This window comes from Barbatula barbatula (assembly GCF_947034865.1).
Source record: "Barbatula barbatula genome assembly, chromosome: 13".
In the NCBI taxonomy this organism is placed as follows: domain Eukaryota; kingdom Metazoa; phylum Chordata; class Actinopteri; order Cypriniformes; family Nemacheilidae; genus Barbatula; species Barbatula barbatula.
This window is the reverse complement of record NC_136776.1, coordinates 6,668,596-6,686,672: the sequence shown is the minus strand read 5'-3', so window position 1 is coordinate 6,686,672 and position 18,077 is coordinate 6,668,596. Positions and strand designations below refer to the sequence as shown.

Sequence of the window (18,077 nt, the reverse complement as noted above, 5' to 3'; positions counted from 1 at the left end):
CAAACAGGGAGTGCTACTGGGTCGTCAGCAACTGGAGGTAGCGGAGATTTGGCAGGGCGTCGCCGCCATGTCCCAACAACTCGAGGCCATTGCTCAACACCTTGACAGGACTCAGGTCGACCAGTCGGCTGCCTCAACCAGTGCAGTACCTGCCGGAACGGAGGGATCCAGTCTCCGTCGACCAGAGCCTCGCCTCATTCCTCCGGCTCCTTATGCTGGTGAGCCTACGGCGTGCCGCTCGTTTTTATCACAGTGTTCCTTGACGTTCTCCTTGCAACCTTCTTGTTTTTCTACCGAGCAGTCGAAGGTAGCGTTTGTTATTATGCACCTGACGGGCACTGCAAGAGAGTTGGGAACAACCGCGTGGGACAATCAGCATGAGTGTTGTGTTACGTTTGAGGATTTTTCCAAGGAGTTGGGGAAAGGTGTTTGATCGGTCTGCACTGGGCAACGAGGCAGCCCGGTCCTTGTCACTTCTGTAGCGGGTCTGTGTCGACATACTCCATCAGGTTCCGCACCTTGGCCTCGTCGTGTGGTTGGAACGACAAAGCCCTGTGGGACCGGTTCCTCCTTGGGTTGGCGGATCGTGTTCTGGAAGAGATCTACTCTCTAGAACTTCCATCGACGCTGGACGGTCTTGTGGACCTCGCTCTGCGGGAAGAGTTCCGCCTGAGTCTTCACTCTCGACAGCGCTGGGGATATGATCAGGTGGAGGATTCTAAGGATTTCCCAATTGATGGACACCTCTCACCCATTCGACCGTCGCTTCCTGCGGAGGAGCCCATGCAGGTCAGCCGGGCCAAGCTCTCCAGGCAGGAACGCGGACGTCGTATCACCAATGGGTTGTGCCTGTACTGTGGGGAGCCCGGACATGCAGCGACCTCCTGCCCACTCAGCAGGATGTCTCCTGGGGGCACGTCTTCGCTGAGGGTAAGGATTATCTCTACTTGTTTGCCCAATCGCAACCTGGATTGTTCTCCCGGCTGTTATTCAGTGGAAGGGAGACAGCCATTCTGTACGGGCTCTCATCGACTGTGGAGCAGAGGGTGACTTCATGGACATTGAGTTGGCCAGGAGGTGGAGACTTCCTTTCACCCCACTCCGGCACTCGATCTCAGCCCAGACGCTTTGCGGTACGCCGCTCACCAACATTCGTTTTGTCACTATCCCTATGACTCTCACCATATCTGGCAACCACACGGAGACGATTCAGTTTTTCCTGATCCCGTCACCTATTGCTCCGGTCGTTCTGGGGCACACTTGGCTTGCCAGACACAACCCGCACATTGACTGAATGGGGCCCCCAGTTCGCCTCCAAATTTTGGGCTGAGTTCTGTCGACTCCTGGGGGAAACTTCCAGCTTGTCTTCTGGCTACCACCCCCAAACTAACGGGCAATCCGAGAGGGCCAATCAAGACCTCGAGAGGGTCCTGCGCTGTGTCGCGTCCGCGGTACCGCTAGCTTGGAGTTCCAAACTAGCCGTGGTCGAGTACGCCCATAATTCCTTGCCGGTGTCGTCTACAGGGCTTTCTCCCTTCCAGTGCAGCCTAGGGTATCAACCCCCATTATTTCCCTCTCAAGAGCTGGATGCCTCTGTTCCCTCTGCCCACGCCTTTGTCAAGTGGTGTGTCCGCACCTGGAGAGTTGCGAGCCAAGCTCTCATTCGGGCTCGTAAACGCAGCCAAACGGCTGCTAACCGCCATCGCAGTAAGGGCCCTTCTTACGTGTGTGGCCAGAGGGTCTGGTTGTCCACCTCAGATCTTCCCCTCAAACTCCCCGCACGCAAGCTGGGCCCTAGGTTTATCAGTCCCTTCCCCATCACTAAGATCATCAACCCGGTAACCGTCCGCCTTAGGCTACACCGTGCTCTTAGTAGAGTTCACCCCGTTTTTCACGTGGCCAAGATTAAGCCGGTTCAACGCTCTCCCCTTCAGCCCCTTACCTCTGCCCCACCACCCCCTCGTCTCATCGAAGGGTCACCGGTCTACACGGTGCGTCGTCTCCTCGACGTCAGGCGGCGGGGTAGGGGTCATCAATACCTGGTAGACTGGGAGGGTTACGGTCCGGAGGAGAGATGTTGGGTTCCCGCTCGGGACATACTGGACCGCTCTCTGATTGATCGATTTCTCAGGTCTCGTGAGTATTGGCCTTGCTGCCGTGAGGCATTTTAGGGAGGGGGGTTCTGTTATGTTTTTGGTGTACTATGTTCTCTTTTCTTTTTTTTCAATGGTTTTGTTACTTCTAGATTGTTGGGTGTTGTTTCCTTTCTGATTTCCAACATTCCTCCCGCCTGGTCACTGGTTTACCCAATTATCAATTTGTTCATTGCACACACCTGTTCCCCATTAACGATCTCTATTTATACCACGGTGTTTCTCTCACTGGTTGTGGCGTTGTCGTCTTTGCTCACTCATAGATCCATGTGGAGTACCGTCAATGTTTTGTTCTCGTGTGGGATTACGGTCTGTGTTTTGTTTGCTCGTTTTTGATTACGGTCTGTTTTGTTTCTGTGGTTTTTTTTTTTCTAAGCAGTTTCGTCGAGGCCGGTTTGGACGTTTATCTCTCCCAATCGGTTTCCCTGCTTTACCAGACGGACCTGGCGCTAGCTCGCCATCTCTGGATTATTGTTTTTGTTATAATTTGCGGTTTTCGAGCCGGGAGTGGCCCGTCTTATTGAGTACTGGTCTCTAACCAGTTGGAGCAATAAACTCTTCTTGTGATTTCATCTCCTGCATCTGAGTCCTTATTCACACCTTTAACAGTCAAAGTGCAGGCCATAACAGGGGTGTAATTGTCTTATTATTGGGTTATGTTTTGTGTACTTACAAAGCAATAAAACAACCATGAGCTTTATTTCACAAGTGCATGGTCATTAAAAACAATAAATTTTAAATACAGTATAAGCAGAAAATACAGGTTAAAAAAAACTAAACATATACTCACTGTATTTGCGTTAGTTTTAAAGGATATTTTATCCTAAAATGAAAGTTTTATCTTTTACTTGTTATAAACCTGTGTACACGCACTGTCTAATATTAAAACAATTAAAGCAGCACAAACAGGGTTTTTTTTCAGCACAAACGGAGCACAAACGATTGAGGCATGTTTGGAGCATGTCGGGTGCTGGTGACATCATCGCCTATAATTCAATGTCTAATATTTAAAAAACCGTAGCAGCACAAACGGAGCACAAACAAGCGGGACTATTTTCGGTGGTTTTGGAGCATGGTGGGAGAAGGATTTTTATTGTGGTTTAAACGTGCCTTTACAAAATATAACCAGTGTGTAACCAAGAATTTAGGGCTGATACTGTGGGGCTTTTTCCACAGGAAATTGCTATGTGTGTGTGTAAAGATTGGATTACACGGGTAGCCCCATGGAATGGGTGAGGGTCTTGTGTGCAAATTTGTTACAGATGTCGGGTTTGAAAAACAAGGCAGTGAGCTGATTGGCTGGAATGCAGACAAAGGGAAGACGATCTGATTGGACCCCACCATGGAGAAGAGACTCGACGAGAAATATATAAACTTCTGAATGTGTTTTTCGGGGTCGATTCTTTGTTAAGACTGTTTTGAGTCTGAGAATCCACCGAACAGCTGTTTGTTTGAGACTTCTGATCAATAAATTTCAACGTTTTCTGAACTGGCCTCTCTCCAATTTTTGAACGCGCAGAACATTGTTTTAATGTTCATCATGGGGGGATGTGTGACCTCCGAATGACCTAAAATTGTTCTTCTATTATCTGAAAAACTGAAGAAGCACAAAAGATTTTTTACGGCACAAACGGAGCAGAAATTATTGAGGCTATTTTGCAAATGTTTTGTGTGGAGAGGGGGGCCAACTTCACGCACATCAGACACCCGCTTCTGAAGTGCGAGCAGTTCAGCCAGAAAAAGGATCATAATGTTTAAATATGTATTTCTGAACACGTTTATGTTTAGAGGGTTGATGTGGTCATTGGTTTGAAGTTTTTCAGTGGTATTGTAAAATCTAAGTAAATTCGTACTGTTTTTTCAAGTTTTAGTGTAATATCATTCACGTTTTTTTTTGCTGAAACCATGTTCCTGTACGTTTAAATAAACTTTTGAATGTGTGAATAAAATATGTCCTTTCATTATTGATCTTATTCATTTATACTGGACATCACAACAGCTTTAAGGTACCCTCCATCACAAAAGCCCCCTAGGCAGTTGAGCCTTTAGTATACTTATAACATATTACATCATTATTACACAATTTAATGTTATAAGTATATTGTAAAACATACTATAGCTAAGCAATAAGCTGTTGTTGTCCCTCCGGTGGAGGGAACGCTGGCATGTTTGGTTGCCGCTCCTTCACTCTGCAATTGAAATTGAAATTGTTTTTCTTTCTTTTTTTTATTTAGGCCTATTTATTATTATACGTTATTGTTGGATTCCTTTCCATTCGTTCGTGCTTCCACATTCCTGACTGGGATCGGATATACACTCACGCTGTGCCTTGATTTTTCACTCCTGTGTGCTCACTGTGTTCCCGTGTAACAGTGCGTCAGAAGTTCTGTTTTACTACAACGCCTTGGTCTACGACATCTCAGACTGGATCAAATCGTGTCCTGTGCAGCAGTGTCTGATCTTAGGTTCATCACAACATTTTTGATCTTACTTGGACATTACTATGTGGATTCGTCTGCTATCTGCTATCATATGCATTTTGTCAGTGACTGGGCTTCGTGGAGAGCGGATCTTCGAATACCCGGACCACGCTATAATAAGGTACTCTCTGCCTGAACTGCTTTCACAGAAACACCAGTTGGTGCTCAACACACGTGTTCGTGAAACTTTACGATTACTTCACCTTCTACGTCGGCCCAAATATGTTCATAGGGGTTCATAGCGGAATTTTAACATCACAGGGACTGACATTAAGGTCTTATGTTCCCGTTCCGCATGTACTGATAAACAAAACATCTCTCGTGGTGTTTGCCCTGCGAACTTATGTTATCCACAACAAGTGTCTACAATATACTCTGATAAAGTACGCCCTGATTTCATCAGGTTTGCCCATCTCAATATACGTTCTTTGAACAAAAAGACTGATTTACTCTATGACATCATCTTGGACAAAAAACTTGATGTCTTCTGTATTTCTGAAACTTGGCACCAACAGAATGACTTTTTAAATCTCAATTTATGTACTCCACCGGGATATAGATATCTTGACAAATCTAGAGCAACTGGAAAAGGCGGTGGCCTTGCTGTTGTCTACAGTACTGATGTCTCTGTTACTGAAATTGTTGTTCCTTCTGTTTCATCGTTTGAGAGTATTGTTTTTAAAATGAGCGGTGCTTCTCCTGTTCTGATTTTGTTTATTTATTGGCCACCGAAGCCTAACCCTCTGTTTTTTGATGAACTCACAGAGCTAATTGCATTTCTAAATCACCTTTGTCCATCTATGATTCTTATTGAAGATTTTAACATTCATGTTGATAATCCTAGTTGTAATCATACTGCTAACTTGATGGATATTCTGGACTGTTTTAACCTGATACAACATGTCAAATTTCCAACTCACAGAAAAGGTCATACACTGGATTTAGTGTGTACAGCTGGTGCTGATATAAATCAGCTTGAAGGTAAAGATTTGTGTATTAGTGACCATAAGCTCTTGAGTTTTAACTTATCGGTTTCTTTGCAAAAACTACAAAAGAGGGTTATTAGTTTTAGAAATCTTAAAAATATTGATCTTAATCAGTTTTCATGTATGATAAATGACACTCCTGCAGGAAATACTGTTGATCATTATAATTCAATTTTATCATCAACTCTAGATGTGCTGGCGCCCAAGAAGGAACGCGTTGTTTCATTTTTGAAATCATCACCCTGGTTTACTACTGAGCTCAGGGCTCTTAAAGCAAAAAATAGGCAGTTGGAACGACAGTAATTCAGCCTTTAAATTGTCCGTATACTTTGTTTTCTAGTTTTAAAACGGTCACCATTGATTACATTTCCAAATTAATTATGACTATGAGTTCCACTACCTGTACCTTGGATCCTATTCCAACTCATGTTCTTAAAGAGTGTCTGTCGTCTATCAGTCCTCTCATTTTGAACATTGTTAATACTTCCATTACTACTGGACTTGTTCCCCAAGCCCTTAAGGTTGCTTCCATCACACCAGTTCTTAAAAAGCCTGGGTGTGATGTGTCTGATCTGTCTAATTACAGGCCTATATCTAATCTTCCTTTTTTGGCGAAGGTTTTGGAACGTGTTGTCGTGTCACAACTTCATTCTCACTTGTCCATGAAAGAGCTTTTAGAACCTTTTCAATCTGGGTTTCGTTCAGGACATAGTACTGAGACTGCCTTGGTCCGAGTTATGAATGATCTCCTCGTCTCTGCTGACTCTGGTGCTCTTACTATCTTGGTGCTCTTAGATTTGAGTGCAGCCTTTGACACGGTGTGTCACTCTATACTGCTTGAGAGACTCGAGACTTGGCTTGGTATTTCCGGTACAGTGCTTGAGTGGTTTAAATCATACCTGACTGATCGTACCCAGTTTGTTATTTTAGAAAATAATAAATCTAACGTTGGAAAGGTGTGTCATGGTGTTCCTCAGGGCTCTGTCCTTGGCCCGATACTTTTTAATATTTACATGCTTCCTTTAGGGCAGATTATTAGAAAGCATGGTCTGGGGTTCCACTTCTATGCTGATGATACACAGATTTATATTAGCACAAAAACTAATATCACAGATGTTTCAGCAACCCTTTCTAACTGTCTCCAGGAAATTAAATTATGGATGTACCAAAATTTTCTTAAATTAAATGGTAGAAAATCTGAGGTTCTTTTAGTTGGTACCCCTGCAGCTACCTGTAATGGTAACATTTTTAATCTGGACATCGAAAACAATGTACTGTCTGCATCACCACAAGTACGTAACCTTGTTGTAATTTTTTATTCTCACTTGACACTTGAAGCACATATTAAGAGCATTTCAAAATTGGCATTTTTCCATTTAAGGAATATTGCTAGGATCAGGTCCTTTCTTTCATTACCTGATGCAGAAAGGCTTGTCCATGCACTTGTGACCTCTAGGCTTGATTATTGTAATGCCCTTTATGTTGGGCTACCAGCAAAATCTATTACGCGCCTGCAACGTATACAGAATTCAGCTGCACGTGTTCTTACACATACTCCTTTTCGTCAGCATATCTCTGGGGTGCTTAGCAACCTGCATTGGCTTCCGGTCCATGACCGTATTGATTTTAAAATTCTTATCTTAACATATAAAGCTGTACATGGAATTGCACCTTCATATATATGTGATTTAATTACGCTCTATATGCCCTCTCGATTGTGGGAATAAAAAATTGTGGGAATTAAAATTAATGGATAAAACCATAAGTGTTTCTTTGTCTTTTAACCAGTACACTTTTGTGTGTGTGTGTCAAAATTATGAAGTGTTTTAAGTTTAATAGATGTGTTTTAATTATATAACCATGTGTACGCTATATAACTATTGAAAATATGTTTTGTTAAAGGCAAGGAAACTTGCAGACAAAGGCTGGTTTCAAAAGTTCCCCCAGTTGTAAGAATGTTGTTTTTCAGAGATCGGAATGTGGTCAGTAAGTGGGGGTTGTCACGAGAAGAGGCTACCTGGAGATGGGGGATGGTTGCCCAGACAGGCTCCCAAAGGAAACGACCCAGAACTGAAGGGAAAAGCATGTTCTGTTTATGTGTATGTGTAACGAGAAACCTCTTCTTCTTGGGGGAAGGAATGTGGACTCGAAAAGGGAGCACACACACACACAACGTATTCTGGGGAACATGTTGTTTTACAGATTTTTTAAATGGAGTCAGTTCGAGGTGGCGGCACTGATTGGCTGCCGAAAGAAAGAAGAACCATCCAGATAAGGAGGAGGTCACAGATTGGCTAGGAGGGAACAAAGAAACCAGAAGAGAGATCGACGTCACATTCAGTATTTAATATGTTTTTGTGAAACTTTAGGGGTTGTTGTTGGTTTAGCTCATTGTGGAGAAAACAACCCAGCGCGCTGTTAAACTTTTAAATCTGATAATAAACTTCACTTATTTTTGTGAAAAATTGTCTCTTCAATATCTCAAATTTTTGAACATGCAGGACTGAATGAAAAGTCCAACACGATCTCTCCGTTCTGCCAACTCTTTTCTACTTAAACAGCCTTCTTGCAGACTGAAAACGATGGGTGAAAGTGCTTTCTCTGTGTCCGCCCCCAGGTTGTGGAATGCACTTCCTTTAACTGTTAGGAATACCCCAACACTAACAAGTTTTAAGAAACAGTTAAAAACCCTTCTTTTTAAGATGTCTGTGCCTTAATTGGTGACACTTGATGTGTATATTTGGTCTTATTTCTCGTTTGTTTTCTTTTTAATGTATTTTTAATGTATTTACTTTTGTACTGTACTGTAGCGCTTTGGGTACTAGAAAAGCGCAATAGGGCTTGGGCGTCGTGACGTCATACTTGGCGTTGCGGCCATGTTGATGGCCTCGCGAATGTAAACATACAGTAAGTCGAACGAAGAGAAGCAGAGTTGGGAGAAAGAAAAGAAAGAAAAAATATGTTAAAATCCCGAAAAGGATGTGGAAATTACCGGGATACGTTAAATAGTGAAGCCAGGCACCGGTATTTGGACAAAATCGGAACTATTAACGGTTTGGATCCATATGAAATTCACAATAAAGAGTGGAGCACCGACGACGACTTGCTGCCGCTGTTTAGCATAACAGATATCTTCGGCTACCTTGTTTGTGGTGTAAGCGCCTACACGTCAGAACAGTTCCGAAGCTATAAGTCATTGGAGTCTCATGTGCAGTTCACAAATGGATGGGTTCAGGAGCTGCAGATCATAAAGCCGGCAAACAGTGGGAACACAGTAATCCGGACAACGGTAAGCTGCGCTCCTACTAGCTGCTAGTAATCTGTAAGCTGCTATAACTTTATTATTAATGAACTAATGCATAATGTATGTTCATTTGTCTCCTCAGGTCTTGCACTCTCAACGCATCAATGAGACTCCTCTGAAGCCATGGGTCATCATTGCCAATGATGGCCAGGTTTGCTGTGCACACTGTACATGCATGGCTGGCATTGCAGAGTCATGTACACATGTTGGGGCTCTACTGTTTAAGATTGAGGCAGCAGTCCGTATCCACGGAAAAAAGACCGTGACAGATGTGCCTGCTTACTGGAAAATACCATCTGGAATTAACAAAGTCCACGGAGAGGTCGCCCACAAGATGGACTTTACTTCTGCTAAAGCTCAGAGGATTGCTCTGGACAGAGTCATCAATGACAACAGTCCCATGCCTGGCCTACGGACGCGAGCCAGCAGACACACGCCCCAAGCCACATTGGACGACTTGTCGTCACTGCTCCCTGTTCTCCATAAACATAGTGCAGTTTGTATGTCGACAATGGACACCTTCTATCACGACTATGCTGACCCTGTCCAGCCAGCTGTGATGCCAAAACCCCTGCAAGACTGTCTGCGTGACCCACAGTTTGATCATGCTCCACTTTCTGTCCTTCTCCAGCACATTGAGACAGTGAAAGACATTGCAGCTGTGACAAAGGAACAAGCCGACATCATCAGCACACACACAAAGCAGCAGCATAAGTCATCTGCCTGGTATGGAGTACGGGCAGGGAGAGTAACCGCCTCAGCTATGCATGCAGTTGTTGTTTGCAACATTGAGAAGCCAGCTGTGTCCACGGTGAGAAAATTGTGCTACCCAACAGCACTGTTGAATACACAAGACACAAGATGGGGAATTGAGCATGAGGAGACTGCAAGGAGTGCTTATCAGGCCAAACAAGCACCACACCACACTGACCTGAAAATTGAGCTGTCTGGATTCTGCATCAACCCTGGGTTTCCACAAGTAGGCGCTTCACCCGATGGATTACTTCACTGTATCTGCTGTGGGAAAGGCTGCCTGGAAATAAAGTGTCCAGCAAAGCACAAGAATACCACTGTCCAGGAGGCTTGTGATGGTGACAGGGACTTCTGTCTCCAACTTGTGGACAACACATTTCAAATTAAACAAGGCCACAAATACTACACACAGGTGCAGACACAGATCTTTGTGACTGAGTCCAAATACTGTGAGTTTGTGGTGTGGACACAGAAAGATCTTGTTGTTGTCCGAGTCATGCCAGATGTCAGGTTCTGGGATTCATGTCTGCAGAAGGCACAGGAATTTTTCCTGAAGGTTTCCCTCCCTGAGCTCATTTGCCGCCACTACACACAAGATGCCTCTACACCACAGCCCTCAAGAGTTATGGCTGTTAAATCTCACAACACTGTAACAGTCCCACAAGTAAGAGGGCAAAAGAGAGCGAGGAAGAGGACCACAGAAAATAAAGAGAATATATGGTGCGTGTGCCAAGGGCCTGAGGAACTGGATGACATGGTTGCGTGTGACAACAAGAACTGTGCGACGCAGTGGTTCCACCTTTCCTGTGTTGGACTTGATGCAACCACTGCAGCAGATGACTCCTGGTTTTGTGATGCATGTCTGTAGTCACACAGCTGTCCAAAGACATGTATTGTATATTATATATACATATATTATATATTTTATAGATACCTATTTATAGCATGAAAAGAAATGATAAGAGACGTATATTTGTTATTATTACATAAGAAATTGCACTACCTCCATTTTTATTTGTATCTATTGTTGTTATTTTATAGATACCTATTTATTTATAGTATTGAAAGAATTTATATATTTTTTTTTATTATTGTTATATAAGAAATTGCACTCCATTTTCTGTGTCCATTTTTTATTTGTAACCTTTTACCTTGAAGCATTCCAACTGCACTGCACCATTCTGTGTTCTCAGGTTGCACTACTTGCAAATAAACACTGAAAAACATCTGATTGTGTGACACTTCTTGCTTTTGCACATCATACTGTTATTGCTTCTTGTTTATAAGACATTTAAGTATTTAAGTATGTTTACTGTGAAGATTGGGTATGGATGCAACAGACACTTATGGCTGTGTTGAATGCACATTTATTTCAGCACAACACTAGGGCTCATGTTTGTCAGAACACAACATACAGACACAATCTTATCCAGGAATGTCATGTCTTCATCCTTGCATGGCAACAACATATGAATCGGCACTTTAGCTGACAAAATAGTGTACTTGTTGCGGACGGTTCCAATCACCCTTTCCACATGAATCCGGAGGTGGGCAATTTTCCTTGTGCTCTCCACATCTCTTGCATCCAGCTGACAGCGTCCTTTTGTGAAAGAGGGGATCTTTACTTCGGCACACATAAGTCCCACACTGTCCTGTATGTCAAATCCGCGATCAGCCAACACCAAATCCCCAGGTAATAATTTGTCCAGAATCCCACAGTTATCTGTTATGTGCTTATCACTGACGCGCCCCCCCCATCCCTTGGAAATGAATGAAATTGAGCCCTGTGGTGTAATACCAATAAGGTACTTCATAGTTGTGTTGTGTTTGTAGTGGGAATATGACTGAGCTTGAGCTTTAAGATTTGATGGTCTCTGTATGAATATTTCGAAACAGTCAAGAATAACGGCAACACGCTTCCCAAAGGCCTCCACAAACTGATGGGGCATAGTTGCATGCAACGCATCTCGCCCTGGCCAGTTAATCAAAGGGCTGGTGCGCGCATGCAAAGCATTAATTACGTTACTGAAGGTTTTGGAAACAGTTTTTCTGTCTACACAAAAGAGGTGGGCAATGTGTTGTATTGGTAAATTTAGTCTAAGGCGCATGAGAGTCAGGAAAAGCATCTGAAAAGGTGACAGTACTTTACTACTCGGTGTCACGTACGGTCCAACACAGGCTAGAACACCCATGACAACTTCAAGGTGTGGAAGTCCAGTGTAGTACTTCACTTTCACATTGTCATCCTTCAGGAAATGTTCATCCATTTTTCTCTGGCCAAGCTCACATTTCAGGGCCCTGTTCTCTTCCAGCAGTCGGTCGATTTCATCGCGCCGATGCTGACAGAAGTCACATTCGGTCAGCAGTCTCTGGTCAGCTCCATCCTCTACTGGTGTTGGTGTCTCCACTGTGGATCAGATAAGGATATTTTTTAGCTAAATCTCCCACATGCAGCTGCAACAAAAACAATATAAGATCTGCTGGCTCTGTAAGGCTTACCTGGTGGAACAAGGTCATCAATAACGGTCTCATCCATCACAGGTGTAACGTTACTGTCGGTCCTTTGCCGTTTTCTCGTTTCCTGTCTCTCATAGCGTGCAGTCTTTGTGGCCTTCATGTCAGTGTGGCCCAGGTTTTGTGATGGTGCCCAATCCGGATGCGAGTTGTACATTTCATTTGCTGGTTTTCCTGGTAACACAATCAAAATGATCATCCCATAGCAGAAGTGTTAAAACGTATAGAACCATAATGTTATGTTTGTGTGCGAGCACGCGCATTCATGTGTATGTATGTGGTGTCGCAGTTGAAGGAAAGAAACAATGTATAAATAGAAAATCGTACACCATCTTTAATTTACCAGAATGAAAATGCACGGAACACACTCTCATCGACATCGGGATACTGTGGAAGGTTATGTTTGGTCGTCTTACAGCCGTGATCCAAGCGAGCCGACGACTCTTTGTTATCTCGGATACTTGGTCTCCGTGGTTGCGCCTCCAAGCAGGAAAACGGTGGAAAGTTAATCCATTTTCGATCTTTTTCCCATGGCGATTATGTGTGGCGTTGTTACACCCTACAATACAGCACCGGTTTACCATGGTTGAAATAATAACACTAAATTAATCACAAGACTGAGTGGGAGTACGTTTATAAACAGTGCGCAGAGCAGTAAAGGAGGCCATCAACATGGCCGCCCGCCAAGTATGACGTCACGACGCCCAAGCCCTATACAAATAAAATGTATTATTATTATTATTATTATTATTGTTTTTTATTACATTGTGCAATACGTAGTATTTAAATATAACAATCATACAGTATACTATTACTGCAAAATAAACATTTCCATGGTATATTGATTGCACATTTGAAACAAACTCATAATGCATTTGTAATGTACTTTTAACAGACTTCTATTTCACTAATGCAGCACATAATTAATTTGTTTATAAAAGTATATGCTTAAAGTATGCTGAACATACTTGAAGTTGTTCCACTTTAGCACATGAAAGTACACTAAATACACTTGAAATTGTGCTTTATCACAATTAAAATTCAACTTAAATATATTAAGTACAAAATTAGTATTCCCAAAATAGCACTCTTTAAGTTAACTAATCATAAACATACTTAAAGTATACTGGTCATTAGTACACTTCAGTATACCAAAACTTATTATACTTGGCATATTATTTTTTTCACCAGGGAAGTAGGACATAAAATGTAGACCTTAGCATCTTATAACAAAATGAAAAGTCAGTTTGACACCAGATGCTTTTCTGTACAGTCTAGTACTTGTATGCAGCACTCAACCAACTTTCAATCATTTATCAACTCATCCAATGTCAAGTGTAACATATATGTGGTGAGAAGTCACAGATAAGTTCTTACTGTTTCTGTTTTACTTTTTATTTTTGACAATACACCAAAGACATACAGGTGGTGAAACAAATCGTTAGCAACATAAAATGAGCTATGTATTTCATATAAAAATAAATTGATGTAATGCGACAGATTGTTTTACATGATTTCAAAGGTGCTCTTTGGGTACAATGACACTATGTGTTACAGAGCAGGCTTCCGCTCCACCTTCTCTTCACCTCTGTAGGACACGTTCACCAGTATATTAACCATCTCAAACTCAACATCCCATCATGCCATTCACCTGGGACTGATTGCATTCACACCTGCAGCTTATCCACACTCACCCATATAAGTCCTGCTTACTCTCAGTTTATTGTGAAGTATTGCATTGCCCCGGCGTACAATTTCTGAGCGGTTTTCAGACCTGTTACCGGCCTTGGATTGTTCATACCGACTTCTGATTCCTCTGCTACCTGCCTCGACTACCTGTCTTGACCCCTGCCTGTGATTCACTTCGGCTCTGCGATTATCTCTGTCCCCGATTTACCTTGCCTGTTGATTGTTCTAATAAAAGCTGCAAATGGATCCTGCTGTGTCCGACACATCATTACACCATGAAGCTGTATTTGTACTTTATTAGTTTTTCTTCTATAGTTACTGTTGTGGAAAATTGATCTTGTAGTTTCAAAAAATTGCTCAAAAAAAGAAGGTCCAGGTGTCAAAGAGTAAACTTTATTTGTTCGAATCAAACAAAGTGAGATCTTCCCAAAGCATCTAAAAATACAGTGTTCTTCAGCCCATAGTTATAGTAAAACTGGTGCAGGGGGGTTTGTCTGTTACACCAATCAGGTAAATTCCCGTTATCTCTTTTTTTAATGACCAATAACTCTGTTTCTGCCACCAATAGATCCCAGGCAACAGGATACGTTTTTAATCGTGGAATCGTGGTTGGCGCATAAACAAATAATTAATGTGCCCATATTCGGACACTTTTCCGGTTCTCTTCCGGCAAAACAACTTAGTGAACTCATAATGCATCCTTGGCCATATGCAATAACTCATGAGGCGTCCTTGGCCATATGCAATAAACTGGATTTGTTTACCAAAATGTGTGTGGGGTACGTGCAGGTGTTCCATGTAAAAAGTGTTTTCTGCATGTCATCCTCTAAACTTTATTTGAACTTTAGGCCTCACAGACATCACTGGATTTTATATTGCTGTAAAATGTTGAAAAGTATTCTTAAACATGCAATATAAGTATTTTTATGTAAATAATCATTAAACAGGGCTACTGATTGTAACATTAAGTCATTAAATCATCTTAGTCATTTGCTCACAATCATCTTGAATTAAATGTGGTTAAATATGGTTTCTGATTATATCACTAATAACTAATATTCTATTCTATTATTCATATGAATACTTCTTAATGCTTCATGACTGATAAAAAGTGTGATAATAAAAATGCAAAGTGAAAACGCAAATGCATGCATAAATGTAGATATAAAAAATGTAGATATAAAAATACTCAATAGTACTCAACAAACACCACAGCAGCTTCTCTCTCCAATCCTTGAAAGAAGAAGATCCTGTCAAGGCATACTGCTTTCAGTTCAGAAAATAATAAGCCATTAATTCATGAAAACAGAGAGTGTTTATTTATACTGTGGTGAAAGCAATATGCATCCAGACAGTAATGATTTTTAGATATTCCAACATGCACCTCAACCCAAGGTAATGTAATGGACAACCAAATAGATAGGTCAGAACTCAGCATACCAAAGATTTATTTTGGTGTTGAAGAAGTCCACTAGCAATATTTTCCAATATCATAACAGTTGCTGGGACTCAACGACATTCAGCCAGGACTTCTCAAGGCAGAAATCCCTAAGGACCTTTTGTTTTTTATATTTTACTTTTTTAATAAACAACACTGAACCTCTGGACAGTGTTTCTAGTTATTGATATGTTTTCAACATATAAGAAGTAAGAATGTGCTAATGTGCTACACAATTCTGATGGTAGATTACACAAAATAACTATACATGTGTAGCAATTTGGCACAATCCATTACTTTTTAAATCTTTACTATGTGAAAATGGATGAAAAATCATGATCCAGCAAAAGTACATTGCTGAATTTGTTGGCATCATTCTGTTTTTAGAAATTGCTTCTCTGTTACATGTTTTCTTATTCCTTTTCTACAGACAAACATGACAATTTTCCAATGTCAGACAAAAGTAACTACAGAGTTATTAGAATATATATTCTAATATAATATAATTTATATATATATATATATATATGTATATATTATTTTTGTTCATGACAGTAAATTAAGAATCTCAACATTATCTTTAATAACAGTCCATAATCCTTCTCATTGTGGTGTCCTACAGATGATTAGACAGCATGACAAAATGAGCAAAAATAGTCAGTAGGCTATTTGAGGGTTGTGATACTTTTTTTAAGTATTTGAAAGTAACACTGCCTTTGTTGCATTTAGGGTTTCAAAGAAAGTTGCTAATGCTTCTTGTTGAAATGAAGGAAGAATTGGCCAAAGGATGGAAACAGACACTGGTTTCCACTTGTCTGCATTGGCCACTATGGAGGATTTCCAATGCTTGGAAAGTGAAGGATTTTTATTGTGGTTTAAGCGTGCCTTTACATTTAATATGCTTTATGATTTCATTATTGATTACTAACCGTGCATAATATGTTGAAAATATAACCAGTGTGTGAGTTGGGTTAACCAAGAGTTAGGGGAGTGATATTGAGTGTATTTCCACAGGAAATGATATGTGTGTGTGTAAAGATCAGATTACACACGGAGCGTGGTGAGGTGTGGGGTGTTTTCCGTATGATGTGTTGCAGATGGTCCGAAAGCAAAGGAGTGTGAGCTGGTTGGCTGAGGCAAAACAAAGGAGAAAAAGCGGATTGGACGAGTCCCAGGCTTCCCCGACCCCCATCTGTAACCAGAGACACGTCGTGAAAGATTATAAATATCATGTAAAATTGTTTTTCTGGGTCGGTCCTTTGTGAGACGTCGGTTCTTCATGTAAGACTTTGCGTCTGAGGACCCACCCAGCAGCTGTATTGTTTGAGACTTCCGATCAATAAATTTCAACATTTTCTTAACTGGCCTCTCTCCAATTTTGAACACGCCGAACATTGCTGAAATGTTCATCAGATGGTGACCCCAGACGCGATTGGAGAAAAGGGCATTAAAAGAGAATTGTAAAACTCGGGGATTGACCGAAAATCGGGACGAGACAACTTTGACTTCAACACACTGTCGACAGAATAAGATAAGGTAAGCAAAGACCTGTTTAAACTTCTGCAGATTGAATATTCCAAATTTATGTGTTGAGTTTGAAGTATATCATTACCATTGATTAGTTGATGTTAATGGCTCAGTCGGAGCCAAAAAATCATAAAAAGGAAAGAAAGATTTGGGAAAGTAAATGGAGTCAGATATGTATGGAAAATGTATGGAAGGAATCAGAGAAGGTATTGATTAAGATAACACCTAAAATCAGGGAAATGGAGGAAAAAGCGCATGCAAGTTTAAACAAACATGTAGAAGGAGGAAAAGATGTGAAGTGGTTTGAGAAGAATAAGCATAAAAGGAGGAAGAGAAATTGCGAGAAGAATTACGATTGTGGACACGCATTGCGCTGACTGCCATTGCTTTAAGTTCCCCTAAGAAGAGCACAGAACATGTGCAGTCGGAGAAGTCAGAGAAAGAACTGATGAGAGAGTCAGGAAGTGCAGGGGCCAGTATCTCGTGTCATACTGAGACCGCCCCCTTGTATCCTGATTTGAATAAGCTGTTGCCACCGCCCTATGTACCAGCATGACAGCAAGTGCAAGTGAATGTGAAAGATTCAATGGTGGAGGTTGACATGCCAGATCTAGATGTTTTAAAGGATCAAATAAACGTGTTGACAGCACAATTAGAACTAATGGGAAATAGACAGGAAACGTTACAAAGAAAGGATAGCATAACAAGCCAAAGAGCACGAGTAGTGCACAATGAGGAGGAAGACGAAGACATGAAGGGACAGGGAGCATGTAATAACAGTGAGGTATGTAGGGACGTAGTTATTAAAGGAACTATGATGTCTACCCCAGTGTCACAGGGTACTAGAAGTCGTATTAGAGCCTGTCAATCCACTCCAGCCTGTCAATTCACTCCCCCTCAAGAGAGACAATGGGACAGTATGTGTCGCCCAGGCAGTGAGTATGATGAAAGGAATGTTAATGTGCCAAACGCCCAACTAATGTCAGGAGGGGCAACTAATATGCCTCTGATACTGGGCAACCGAGGGGTACCAAAGTACCAGCCCTGGAGCCATAGTGACATGACAGCTGTGCTGGCAAAATTGCCCCCATTACATCTGGTGGAGGCAGATGGCTTACAAAGTTGATGGCATTGTGCCACGGCACCACCTTGGTGGTGGGAGACATAAGATGCCTTTTGGGCCAAATTTTTACTGTTTCTCAGATGGCAGAGTTTGAGAAGGATGCAAACCTT

At 41.8% G+C, this 18,077-nt stretch overlaps 1 protein-coding gene across 1 annotated transcript; it reads right to left on the bottom strand.

The window, feature by feature from the left end:
• Positions 1-11,028: 11,028 nt before the first annotated feature.
• LOC306902894 (uncharacterized protein) lies at positions 11,029-12,851 on the bottom strand. The gene is made up of 3 exons (XM_079471781.1): positions 12,534-12,851; positions 12,176-12,364; positions 11,029-12,083 (listed from the first exon to the last, which is right to left on the bottom strand). Exons 1-3 carry the CDS (start codon positions 12,772-12,774, stop codon positions 11,044-11,046), a joined length of 1,470 nt encoding a protein of 489 aa, XP_079327907.1. The 5' UTR covers positions 12,775-12,851; the 3' UTR covers positions 11,029-11,043.
• Between the last annotated feature and the right edge of the window lie 5,226 nt (positions 12,852-18,077).